Consider the following 14158-nt stretch of genomic DNA (forward strand, 5'->3'; position numbering starts at 1 on the left):
AGTTCAGGTTTGCCTTGTAAATGAATGCAACTTTAAAAAAACGATCGAGATCAGCCGGCATCCCGCACCTCCAGCATACTCGATCCCTAGTACATGCCGCCCTTGGTTGGTTCTGTTAGTTAAAGCTGGCACACAGGGATGTTTCTAGAAAGTAGGTGGCCCATGTGCAGTCTCCGACACGGGCCACCTCCTCTCTGCCCGGCAGCCGGGAGCGCACTGAACTGTGCACGGCCAGCACCAGAGTTATAGACTCTGGGCACTAGAGTGAGCCCAGAGTCTACAGACTATGCGCAGGGCACCGGGAAAATGGCCACGACGGCCATTTTCCAGTAGTTTTTTCAGTGACTGACCCCCGTACCGACGTGGGACGCTGGAGAGGTAAGTAACCGTATGGGTGCAGGGTGTGCGGTGCGGGCCCCCCCCCCTGTACCCAGGGGCCCGTGTGCCCTGCACACCTTGCACCCATTACAGATATGCCCCTGCTGGCACTTCATTGATGTGAGTCACACCTGTGAACCTGCTGGGTGACCTGGAAAACATCAACTATGGGCCGGATTCAATTACCGCTGATATTATCTCATGTTTTTATGTAAAAATGGAGAAAACTTTTCTCCATTTTGAGAAATGACGAAATATTAGCAAAATCTCTTATTCCGGGGTAAAAATGTGGGGATTTCTTACAGAACCCTTTGGACAGTCCCCCTAATGATACTTTAGTGAAAAATGTTTTTCGTAAGTTGCGTACTTTGGCGAAAAGTGACCGCTGAAAATGTTTGTTTTTTTTAAATGCATTTAACGCATTGGGTCTGTGTATTTCGGAGGGCCATAAAGATGCGCCAAGTGTTTTAAAACATCGTACGTGGCTGGTGCAGGCGTGTATTTGGGTTTTGAAAAAAATACGTGTGCCAGCCAAGTCTGATGTTTAAACACTTTTTTGTGAAAAATGCGTTTAACGTATTGGGTCTGGTATTTCGGAGGGCCATAACACATTACACACGGCGCAGAGTCTAAACTGCCCCCATCGTATTTCTCACACGGAGGCACAGGCTGCGTGATGACATAATGACGCGGCCGTGCATAGTAAACACGGCACCGCCCGGGAGGCGGTGCTGCAGTGTCGGGTATCTCTGCGTTCGGCCGGACTGGCCCATTTGGCCATCGGCCCTTCTGGCATTTGCCAGAAGTGCCCGATGGCCAGTCCGGCCCTGCTTAGGGGCATATTCAATTAGGTGCAAAAAGTCAGTTTCTGCGGAAAACTTGACGTCATTTCGCCAGGCGAAAACTTATCCCTGTATTCAATTACAAAGACTTTTCGTCGGTGCGGAAAGTCAATGCATTAGAATAATTGAAAAAGATTTGCCTATGAAAACTGTCGAAAAAAAGTGCAGAATTAGGGTTTTGGGGTGCAAACTTGTGGGAACCACCATGCACCCTTGGGACAGCCCCCCAAAGGTAAACTGTGTAAAAAAAAAGTTTAAAAAATACTTAAGAATATACCAAAAATTACTTTGAAAAAGGGGGCGAAAAGTACAAAGTTGGTGGACAAACTTAAAAACTAGCGAAATAGACTCTAGGGGGGCCACCCAAGTATGCCCCAGGTATTTTTAACATTGCAGGTGCTTGCGGCAGGTGGATTTTTTAAGTTTTTTAAAACTTTAGCACCCATTTTCATGTACCCCAAATTTGCTAGGACTACTTATTTTCTGCAAAAAAAACTGCTGAATGCTATTCTTCACCACTTCTGCAAGACGCTAATTAGCAGCTATTGAGATCATTTAAGTACCCCATATACCTTCAACAGGCCTATTTGGGGGTATCTATAGTGATCCCCAATATCATTGCATCTTTTGGGGGGTGTCAGGCTGATTTCCCCAAATCTGACAGAACTTTTCGCCAGGTCCGAATTCGCCGGGTCCTGTTTTCGATGATTACTAATTGAATATGGGGATAAGCGGGGACGAGCGCGATATTTTTCCGCATGGAAAATCTGCGATGTCGGCAAAAAGTCCGGGACTTTTCGCACCTATTTGAATATGCCTATTAGGGGTAAATTTACTTAGATGGGAGTTCTATTAAGAAGTGATGTTGCCCATAGCAACCAATCAGATTCCAGGTATTATCTTCCAGGTGCTAGATAAATGAGAAGTAGAATCTGATTGGTTGCTATGGGCAACATCACTTCTTAAATAGAACTCCCATCTTAGTAAATTTACCCCTTACACTCTATAGAGTACCAGGAAATACCAAGCAGGACTTGGTGTTCTCTATTCAGATGTGTGCTTCAATTAAACACTACTGTACATCTGTACAAAACATCCGTGAGGTGCAGTTTAGTTAATTAACTGTTTTGTTCTTTTTTGTTATTTCCATAGAATGACTTTAATGAACTTGATCTTGAAACACTTGCTCCGTACATTCCCATGGATGGTGAAGACTTCGAGTTAAATCCCATATGCCAGGATGAATGTCCCCTTGGTGACAGTCCTCAACCCCCCCAACAGAATTTAAGTAGCATGAATACACTCTTCCAGTCCAGTGCTCCCCTTTCCCAGAACCAGTTCCTTCACCAAAATTTTTGTCAAACTATGGCAGCTAAAGGAAGTAATCCTAGCCAGGACTCTCTGCCCATCGGGCTTTTTCATTGTGAGAGGAAGTCTCCTCCATTATTGGCATACCATACTGGTGGTGGTACTCCCCTCTCTTCAATAGGAGGCCGGCCTGATACACAGTGGCCTCCAGACCCACCAGTCACATATACACCAACAAAGTGGAGATCAGTAAATCAGTATCCCGAGCCTCCAACCAACTCGGCTTCAGGACACCCAATGCATTTGCACAGGATGTCGCCATATAAGCAAAGGTGAGGCGAGCGAAGGGAAGATTCTACGTTGCTCATGTCTGCCTCTTTATTTCATAGCAGTTTCTGTCTGCCTTGTCTATAGTGTGCTTCCAAATGGACATATTTACCTTTCATATAGGGCCTGGTTCTGAGTGACACGAGTCCAAATTTAGATGGATATCTGCAAACTGCACATGTGCCGCAAAAAGAAAAGGTAGACTGTGTAAGCGCCATACCGTACATAGGCACACGGATGGATTTGTTTGTGTGAAATGGGCGTCTCCTGGCGGTAACTGGACAGTTACCATGTGGATGCATGCTAACAGATCTGTCTCCAGGGAGTGTAGGCCAACTCCCCTGCTTGTTTGGAGCGTGCAGATTGAGATGGGGTGCCTGATTCTGATGGATCTTTTACTCGCAGCATGGGGTGGGTCCCGATACTAATAATGGCTGCAAATGGGAAATAGTGGCGGCACCGCCTTCTACATGACACTCAGCGGAATCTATCATATCGATCTAACATCTAAATATCTGTCTATTTATCTGTCATCTATCTATCTGTGTATTTATCTATCATATATCTGTCTATTTATCTATCATCTATCTGTCTATCTTCATCTAATATCTAATATATGTCATATCTGGGTAAAGGTTATTACATCCATCTATATTACAGCTTAATGACTGATTGAATATATGTTGTGCTAGTATATATAGAAATACCTGTATGTCAGTGGTGTATCTATAATGGGTGCAGGGTGTGCTATGCACAGAGGCCCCTCTCCGGAGTCCAGCGCCAACGCTGCAGAAAAAATGTGCTGTGGCCATTTTCCTGGACATATGCGCAGTAGAGAAGTCACAGAGAATGAGATGTAGTTATGAGACCGGTGGCTGCGATGCCGCCAATCTCAATACCGACATCCAAATCCCGACAAGGGACTTAAGATAGGCATCGAAATATCAACGTCTATTTTAATCCCGATGCCGGAACGCCGAAGGATGTCAAGCCGAACGAGGTTTGTCTGGGGCGTCCTTAGCGTTAGCCGCAGGGGGGTGTAACGGGTTTAGGGTTAGGTTTTGGGGTGGAAGGGGGGTTAGGGTTATGCACTAAGGAGAGAGGGTTAGGTTTAGGCAGGAAGAGGGGGGGTTAGGTTTAGGCACTAACGGGGAGGGTTAGGGTGCGGGTTGGGGAGGATTAGGGTTAGGCTACAACAAGGGAGGGTTAGGGTGGGAAGGGGGAGGGTAAGTATACTTACCCCCAATCATCGGGATGCCGCTGTCAATATTCTGACAGGAGGCATCCCAACAGCCGGCATTACATACCCATTCCACAGAGAACATGTAGTGGACGCCATGTTACTGCATGTGCAGTAGTCTCTGGCACAGTGCCCAGCGAGAGAGGAGGGGGCCCGCACAGAGACTGCACATGGGCCCCCCTCCTCTATTATACCGCCCTTGCTTTATGTGCACACACAGGAACATTACATGGCTACTACATCTAGCTTTATAGCTATATATCTATCGAACTTTAATAAAATATGTTGACTTGTACTTATCATCTATTCTGCTCCTAGAAAATGTAAAAACAATAATGTTACCATTAACAATAGAAAAACATAATAAACAGCTTATCCATGCAAATGCAAATAAGCGGGCTCTATGGCGTTTTATGGATTGAGCCACTGTGCAAGTTCCTAGGGCACGCATTTCTATATAGGGGGCATGTATTTAGTTATATGTGAAATGTACCCATTGCATACCTGAATTGCACTTCAGCATAACACCACCCTCTCATGGTAACAAATACGCATATATTTGTTTTTAATGGTGCAGAATATATGACAATGGGTCTGATTCAGCGGTGGTACCGATGTTAGCGCAATTGAGCGATTATTTGCTACTGCACATGCGCAAAAAGTCCTGAAACCCAGACGGCGCATGCGCTCCCCTGAGAGTATGGAGAGACGCGCTGTTGCATACAGAATCACTGCCATTCGAACTAGCAGCACATGGGCGTTCCTGGAGGTGTTTGGCAGGCAGCCTACAGTGTGCGCAAAAAAAGTGCATCTCACGGGCGTGTTATGGGAGTGTCCCGGGCGTGTCAGTGAGCACAGCTATGTTCCCAAACGCAGGGCCGCAGCCACAGAAGCCATGTTTACAGCAATTTCAGAAGGAGACACTGCTCCAGCCATAAGGTGGGTACACATTAGACCAGAATTTCTCAAACTCGGTCCTCAGGACCCCACACAGGTCATGTCTTGCAGGTCACCCAGCAGGTGCACAGGTGTAGTCATTACTCACTGACACATTTTAAAAGATCCACAGGTGGAGCAAATTATTTCACCTGTGATTCTGTAAGGAGACCTGGAAAACATGCACTGTTTGGGTCCTGAGGGCCGAGTTTGTGCATTAGACATTAGGTCACCCGATTGGGCCGACATATTGTCCACATTGGCAAATGTGTACCCACTATGTCGGATCTTGAGCGCTCCCGCAGGGTCGTTCATCACATCAACAGATTGAGCTGCATGCATGTTCAATCTTGTCAATTTGATGAACGATCCCATGCTACATATCGTGCGGTTGTTCACCACAACGTGCGGCGTGTACAGACCACACAATATTTCGTTCATCGCATCGTGGGTTGGCTGGTTACACATGTCGTCTAATGTGTACCCAGCTATAGGCTGGTGCAAGGGTCTACGCAATGGTGCGCAGATGGTGGCGTGTTCAGAACTACCGGTGGAGTTACACTGTCCACGGGCATTGAAAGTGGGTACCTCAGGGATTGCACTGTCCGGCGCACAGTAGTGTACAAGGGGGAAGCTGAAACTAGCATTTGCATATTACACACAAAATCGCCATAGGTCCACCTCCGCATTTGGCCCAATATGCCTTGCTGGTCAGTTATAACGTAGTAATCAGATTCTGTGACTAGAGCATATCTTAGTAGAATATAAACAACGTAATGGAAATCTTTTCCTCAGGTCACTTGAGAGTTTTGGGCAACGAGAAAAAGAAATTCACCCCAATGATAACTTGTACTGCAGGAATATGAAGAGGAAGCGGCAGCAGGACTATGGGGATCAGGGGTTTCCACAGCTCAATGTGGTAAGAAGCTATCCTACACATAGGGTATCCATAAACATGGAGTACCCCCTAAATTTAAGAATGTGTGTGTGTATATATATATATATATATATATATATATTGTTTTTATATCTATGTGACACTTAATGTGTGATATAATTGTTAGTAGGATATAACTTACGTTATTACACTTGTTGTGTCTTCCCTAGGGGGAGTTACCTGATAACACCCTGCCACTGTTACTGTGGAAAAGAATGAAATCCCTCAAATCAGGAATGTGTCCACTTGCTTCAGAAAAGAAGTCTCTGAGTACAAGTGTTCTAACAGGTAAGGGGAAATTCAATACAGGATACCACAGAACACGCCTGATGGTATATGTCAGGGTGTAAGGAGAAATCACTGTACCCCAGAGCATACAATCCACCCAACAAGATCTGCCCCATTTCAAATCAATACCCAAAACTGAGCTGCAGACATCAAGCAGGGAGCTGTGGGAAGCTATCCAGGTGGCATGGGTCAACATCTCTCCAGAAGTCATCCGTCCACTTGTGGAATCGATGCCACGTCGAGTTGCTACTCTTTGCCGGGCTATATATATGTATATATATGTGTTTATATATATATATATATATATATATATATACACACAGTCAGGTGCATAAATATTGGGACATTGACAGAATTTTCATGTTGTGGCCTCTATTCACCACCACAATGGCTTTGAATTGAAACAAACAAGATGTGCTTTAACTGCAGACTTTCAGATTTAATTTGAGGGTAATTACATCCAAATCAGGTGAACGGTGTAGGAATTACAACGGTTTCTATATGTGCCTCCCACTTTTTAAGAGGCCAAAAGTAATGGGACTATCAACTCAAAAGCTATTTCATGGACAGGTGTGGGCTATTCCCTCGTTATTTCATTATCAATCAAGCAGGTAAAAGGTCTGGAGTTGATTCTAGGTGTGACATTTGCATTTGGAATCAGTTGCTGTCGACTCTCAATATGAGATCCAAAGAGCTGTCACTATCAGTGAAGCAAGCCATCATTAGGCTGAAAAATCCAAACAAACCCATCAGAGAGATAGCAAAAACATTAGGTATGACCAAAACAACTGTCTGAAACATTCTTAAAAAGAAAGAATGCACCAGAGAGCTCAGCAACACCAAAAGACCCGGAAGACCACGGAACACAACTGTGGTGGATGACAGAAGAATTATTTCCCTGGTGAAGAAAAACCCCTTCACAACAGTTGGCCAAATCAAGAACACTCTCCAGGAGGTAGGTGTATATGTGTCAAAGTCCACAATCAAGAGAAGACTTCACAAGAGTGAATACAGAGGGTTCACCACAAGATGTAAACCATTGGTGAGCCACAAAAACAGGAAGACCAGATTAGAGTTTGCCAAACAACATCTAAAAAAGCCATTACAGTTCTGGAGACAAAGATCAACTTGTACCAGAGTGATGGGAAGAGAAGAGTATGGAGAAGGAAAGGAACTGCTCATGATCCAAAACATACCACCTCATCAATGAAGCATGGTGGTGGTAGTGTCATGGCGTGGGCATGTATGGCTGCCAATGGAACTGGTTCCCTTGTATTTATTGATGATGTGACTGCTGACAAAAGCGGCAGAATTAATTCTGAAGTGTTTTGGGCAATATATGCTCATATTCAGTCAAATGCTTCAGAACTCATTGGACGGCGCTTCACAGTGCAGATGGACAATGACCCGAAGCATACTGCAAAAGCACCCAAAGAGTTTTTTAAGGCTAAAAAGTGGAATGTTATGCAATGGCCAAGTCAATCCCCTGAACTGAATCCGACTGAGCATGCATTTCACTTGATGAAGACAAAACTGAAGGGAAAATGCCCCAAGAACCAGCAGAAACCCAGCGTCTGGTGATGTCTATGCGTTCCAGACTTCAGGCTGTAATTGCCTGCAAAGGATTTGCAACAAAGTATTAAAAAGTGAAAGTTAGATTTAGGATTGTTTAGTTTGTCCCATTACTTTTGGCCCCTTAAAAAGTGGGAGGCACATATAGGAACCGTTGTAATTCCTACACCGTTCCCCTGATTTGGATGTAATTACCCTCAAATTAAATCTGAAAGTCTGCAGTTAAAGCACATCTTGTTTGTTTCATTTCAAAGCCATTGTGGTGGTGAATAGAGGCCAAACTATGAAAATTCTGTCAATGTCCCAATATTTATGGACCTGACTGTGTGTATGTATGTGTGTATATATATATATATATATATATATATATATTACAGTATATATACATATAATAGGGCAGTATAAGGCAAGACCGAACTATATACACATTCCTTTTGCTTTCATTAGCCCAGATATTGCATCGTGAATAATTCAATATGTTTGTTGCCTTTTGTCATCATTGTGGAAATCACTGCATTTAGTTTAGTGGTGTTGCCAAGTCTAAGCACTGCTGCTGGATGTGTCTAGTTTTGCGTCCAGAGATGAATGAGCCGCATTGTTCCAATGTCACAAGTTTGAGTTCTGTATGTGGTTTACTTTCCAAGGGCTCCAGACTGATTGGGGTCATTTCATCCATATTGTATTACTCACTTTAAGAATTAAACGCAAACCTTTGTTTTTAGATGACTACATCAGTAATAGACACAGAGGAATAAGCCAGCATCTGACCCAACGATCACAGTCACAGCAGCCCTGCACATCCAGCTCCCAAAGTGGAAGGCAAACTCCTTATCCAGCCACATTTTTCAGCTGCAATTACCATGACTACAATATGCCGCAGTCACAAAAAGCTAAAGGTATTTTTTTTCAACACAGTAGATTTGCATATTAGTGTCACCTGATTTGTTTTGTGTTCTAACATTGTGTAAAGGAATGTTAAATGGCTTATATGTAAGATGATCAGTAGGCAACAGTGGGACTTGTAGGATACACTGATATCCATTAGTGAGCGGTGCAATGTTATATGATTTAATGCCCTCAACATGGCCCCACTGTGTAGGTTGTACAAGCACTTTATTCATAACGCCGCATGTGCCTGGTTTTATGCCTGGAAAGTGACACGTATGACACAGAGCTGAGGGTAGGGACAGACAACTCTAATCATTCCTTTTCAATACATTATATTGGGCCTGATTTAGACATAGAAAGTAATGCACAGTCGCTGTGTCTTTGTACTACCCTGACGCGTTAAGTCACACTGCGTCCGTCAACGCAGGACCCGATCTGCACATGCGCAGTTCAAAAAACATCTGAGATGTACGTAAACCTTCGGGTTTGCGTTCCTCCCTGATTAAGGCCCATTTTTATTGTGAGTTTACATGGACAGGTTCAAGTAACCCCTTAATCTTTATAAGTTGCCCCTATGGGTGCATTGAACACAAATTGAGAAAACCTGGTTATTTCATAATACAATTTATTTTTTCTTACCTTCAGTTTACTTCATGATTTCTGTTTATGCCATGTTTTCTAGATCTGACCAACCGTCTCATTGGCCCATCGTTTCAACCCTATCTGTTGCCAGAACTGACGGGATATGACTGTGAGGTTAATGTGCCAGTACTGGGTAGCTCTAACCTTCTGCAAGGCTGCGACCTCCTCAGGGCACTGGACCAGACCACCTGAAGACCGACTGGACCAGACCACCTGCAGAGAGAGACTAAATGTTTATTGGCTTATAACTGTTCATACATAAAGGCTTCACTTTCTAAAGATATTTTTCAAGATATTTTTCAAATAGCCAGTTTCTACCACTGATACTCATTTTACACCATTACTCACAAGCAGAACTCTGTCCACAGTACCAAATAGTGGCCTTATTGAAATGTCAGATTGAAAAAAAAAAAGATATGTTTATGTTTTTACCTGCTGTATTTTTTCTTTATTTGAATAAAGTGTGTAGTATAGAAGATGTTTTACACAAACGTATACCCCTGTAAAAGTAATTTATATTTTTTTAAATGGCCACAAATGATCTTTGGCATATATATATTTGCTTATCCTGAAGAATTCAGCGTGAACATGGAATATGTTACTGATACGAGTAGGCACATTGGTGATGATTTATTATAAAACACATGGCAGTGCCATGTGTCGCCTTTGTGGTTGCAAATGCCGTGAAAGAATTCAAGTGGAACTTCTTATAGTAATGTGCCCAATGAACACTGGTTGATTCAGACGAGACAGACGTGGTTTTTAGAACATTGTGTATGGGGGACTTTAATGTATATACAGGTTAAACTCCAATTACCCTTAATGTTGGGTGTTTTCCAGTTCATGAGTGACTTACAGAAAAACCCTTTGTAATATTATTATGTAAAGTTACAAAGCCTCAGATTGGGCAATTACCTATATTTTAGAAACTATTTAGCACCATAGGGTTTTACAATCAAGACAAGGGTCGGTCTCTACCTATCTGTTGTGTGATCTAACCTATTGTTTAATGAAACTTGTGCATTAATAACATGGCTAAGAACCAGAGCTTGCTATCAAGAATGTATCACATGTCGGTAAAGCTCAGGGTTCATTGATCGGGTTTACTATGAACATCAAAGTCCGTCACCAACTTTTACCTTTCATACTGCATAGTAACGATAACATTAATTTTCCAAGCATACATTCCAATTAAATGTAATCTTAAACTCTACATGTAAGAGCTTTGTATACACTAACACAGAATTATATATCATTTGGGCCAGTCTGCCTCAGACCTTTACATTTGGATGAGTGATTGAGTGGTACTTGATACAGGCAGTAGTATGAAATAACATATGTTTGGAGAATAGAGAATCACATGACCTAATCTGCATTCTTCACGATGTAAAGAAGTCCAAAAAAAAAAAATTAACTAAACTGTTCTATTTTCAGATCAGAAAAGTTGAGGATAAAATGACCAACTGCTTTATTGTGACTGTTCAGCATTTCCTGTTTCCTCCTTATGTGTTTACTCGTATATTATACAGATGCTCTGATTGTTCCCTTTTTTAATTTTACTAATCAAGAAGGGGTTAATGATAAAATGCAATTGGGCATCTCCTTCAATGTTGCACAATTTACCCTATCAAACCTTGTATGCACTCTTTGTATAGACAGTTAACACTGTGCTTATTACAATTAATGCTTTAGGTTAATGCTTGTTTTACTGGTACAGTATCTTTTTCGTTTGTACAGTGTTTTTTTGTCAGCAAGACTCTTGCTCAAACTTTTGTTTGTATTCTTCCATTTGGCAACAGTTATTGTTCAGTTAATAATATTATTGCATTATATAATCTATCCAAAGCAATCTACTTATATTGTTAATCACACATTATAATTTCAATCTTTCACTTTACTGCACAGTAGCTACTCTTAAAGTCTATCTGTCACTTTCCACACTGTAAAGGTGGCTGTTTTGTAGGCTGAATCATTATATAGCCAATCAATCCACTAGGGACCAGTGAATGGATAGCCTGCATTCACTTGAATGTTGGTTCATCATATGAAATTGCTGCCTACACTGTTTGAAAGTGAATTGAAAACTTTTAGATTCAATAGAATTAAATTTTTCATTATGTTATGGGTCTTTTTTATTATTATTAAAATTATTATTATACATATAAAGATATATATATATAATACATATACATAGATACACGTGATTCAGGGTCTCAAAACTGTTAGCTTAACCTGCATCAGTTGATAGCTCTTCAAGTGCAAATAGTCGGGTTGTACTGCAATATTTTAGTGAGGGCATTGTTTGTTTATTCTTATATCTGTATATAAATATATGTGAAAAGTTATATATCTATCGTGGCAACGCGCTGTAGTGGCTCTCTTTTGGCAAATGCCTAGATGGGCACACTGACTCTTGCCACTCTCAGGAATCGGCCATATCATTCCGATTAATGCAGCCATTTTTTACCCAGTTCTCAATTTCTTATTGTCTAAATCAGGGTTGTTCATTTTAGTCTTCGGTGGTCTTTTCAAATCTCCAAAAGGTGCCTTATTGTAAGATAGAACTAAAGTTTATAAATTAACATTAAAAATAGCATTGTGTCAACCACACGAGTTAGATATGTGAATTGCACGGGTTTATATTATATGCCCCCATTCTGTTGTGCCTTTTTATTCTGGAATATTTCATAAAGATCAAGGTAAAGTCTTGGGCTACCTGTATTTATTACCGGGAGTTGTAATCTATAAACAGCTGGATGGCCCCAGCACAGGCTATTTCTTCCTGATCCATAGTACAATACAGTACTAAATTGTGGTTAGCGCAGGGTGATTAAAGACTACTGTCACTGCTAAATCAGGTAGCACCCTGATCCTGGCACCTGTGGTAGATTACCTACATTTGGCTACTCACCATGGCTGGAAGCTGTATTTAGCTTTGTTGACTCACCAATGCAAAACACGCTTGAAGAAAAATACCCCATGAAAGAAGCATTTTTTCAGCTGACCCGATGTCTTGAGAATCAGTGAGGCATCTCCTAGCTTACTGATTGGCTGCATTCTCAACTATTGCCTCAGTCTACAAAATAGCCACACACCTAAGAATTATCTTTCTAACCAGCCAACTGGTTGGAACCAAAATCTGGCAGTGATGTGCGGTGAGGTGTGGCATTAGATCAGAGCCTTTCCTGTCATACTTAGGTATACTCCAGAGTTTTGGCTATAAAAATTATAAAAAAAATTTAAAGAAAATATTATAAATATCATCTTTGTATTATTCTAAGACTTTTTATAGTCGAAACCCTGTCTACCTTTTCTGAACCTCCCTGATCAAAACACACCAAATTTTCACCACTATATACTGCTGCACCTTTGTATAATGCCCACATGAACCCTCGGGGAAAATTTTTTATTGGTCAATACTGACAAATGGACATTTTCAAGGTGAAAACTCTTGAAATCTGAGATTGCCCCTGGAAATTAGGGACACTTGAAGCACCCCTTGTCACAATGGTAACTAACTCATAAGCAGGGCTGTGGATATAATTGGTTAATATTCATTCTGGATTCCTTTTTTATCAGGATTGTTAAGTCACTATTAACTATTGTTTCTTTATCAGGATTAGTGAACTTGCAACTCTCCAATGGTTGTGAGCCTACAAATTAGAGTTCTAGAGTAGCTTGAGCATTCTGCTCTAGGTCATTAATATCAAATATTAAAACACCATAAACTGCAATACATGAATTGGATTCTATATTCTTCCATGCAAACCGTGGTGCTTATGTCAAATATTTTAGACAAAATATATAACCATTGACTGACATCACATATACACTATGTAACAATTTTTGGACATTTGGTCTAATCCGGAGGGGGGACATTTATGATTGTTTTGTGTTTTGTTGAAGTGGCTATCGAAATGTTTTTTTGTTTTTAAATAAAGTTGCTTGCTTACATTTTATATTAAAACACTTTGTCTTTTTAATGTTTGTCTGGAAGTTTGAATAAGGAAGTTTAGAGGTGGGAATTATCACTTTTATGTTGTCCTTATTACATTAACCTTTTAGTTAATCATTTATGAACAGTGCTAATAGCAGAAATGTGTTGTAGTCCATAGTAACCAATCACTCTAGGAAGACAAACCTAATGAGTTGCTATGGGTTACAGTACATCTCTGTTATATTGTGCATTCATAAACCTTTAAATAGCTATCCTTATGCTAGGCTTCAAATATCAGGTCAATAATAAAATACACTCACCGCCGTCTAACATTATCCAGGGGAAACTTAGTAATTGTTTATACAGTTCATCTTCAGCTCTACTTGTTGCCTAGTAAAAGTGAAGATATTTCTATTGGCTAAAACAATATCTAAAAGAAGTGTACTAATCATTTCACTAGAAACTAATATCACTATGACTATGAATTCAGAGGTTTTATGTTCATGAATGGTGTTTGAACCCACTTCTTAGACCCTCCCTCCAGGAGAATAAGTGCTTGATATGTGATGATGCGTTTCAGTCCTTCAAAGCTCTGTCTCTGCAGTACAGTGCTGTGATTTGAATCATTGTGCGGGGGTGGGGGTTTGGACATGTTGACTCAATTTGCAGCAAATTGCACCTTCAAAGACCCATTAACTTTACTAGAGAGATAGGCAGATTCTAGGAGTGTGACCTACTCTCCCAGGAGTCTGGGAGAACTCCTCAAAAATCCTAAAGCTGGGTACACACTGTGCCGGCTGATCCACCGTCACAGAGGCTTAGGTTAGGTTAGCTATATAGACTTAGCGATCTGCATCTCAATG

General features: G+C 41.3%; 1 protein-coding gene across 1 annotated transcript in view; it reads left to right on the top strand.

The window, feature by feature from the left end:
• Positions 1 to 13319, top strand: part of LOC148439583 (endothelial PAS domain-containing protein 1-like) — a gene marked incomplete at its 5' end in the record, with an annotated part of 61590 nt that extends 48271 nt beyond the window's left edge. The window contains 5 exons of the mRNA XM_088464551.1: positions 2373 to 2860; positions 5827 to 5950; positions 6139 to 6256; positions 8551 to 8724; positions 9399 to 13319. Coding sequence (XP_088320677.1) covers positions 2373 to 2860; positions 5827 to 5950; positions 6139 to 6256; positions 8551 to 8724; positions 9399 to 9550 — 1056 coding nt within the window. The remainder of the gene's footprint in view (positions 1 to 2372; positions 2861 to 5826; positions 5951 to 6138; positions 6257 to 8550; positions 8725 to 9398) is intronic.
• Between the last annotated feature and the right edge of the window lie 839 nt (positions 13320 to 14158).

Source organism: Taudactylus pleione, unplaced genomic scaffold, assembly GCF_031769625.1.
Source record: "Taudactylus pleione unplaced genomic scaffold, aTauple2 ptg001684l, whole genome shotgun sequence".
NCBI lineage: Eukaryota > Metazoa > Chordata > Amphibia > Anura > Myobatrachidae > Taudactylus > Taudactylus pleione.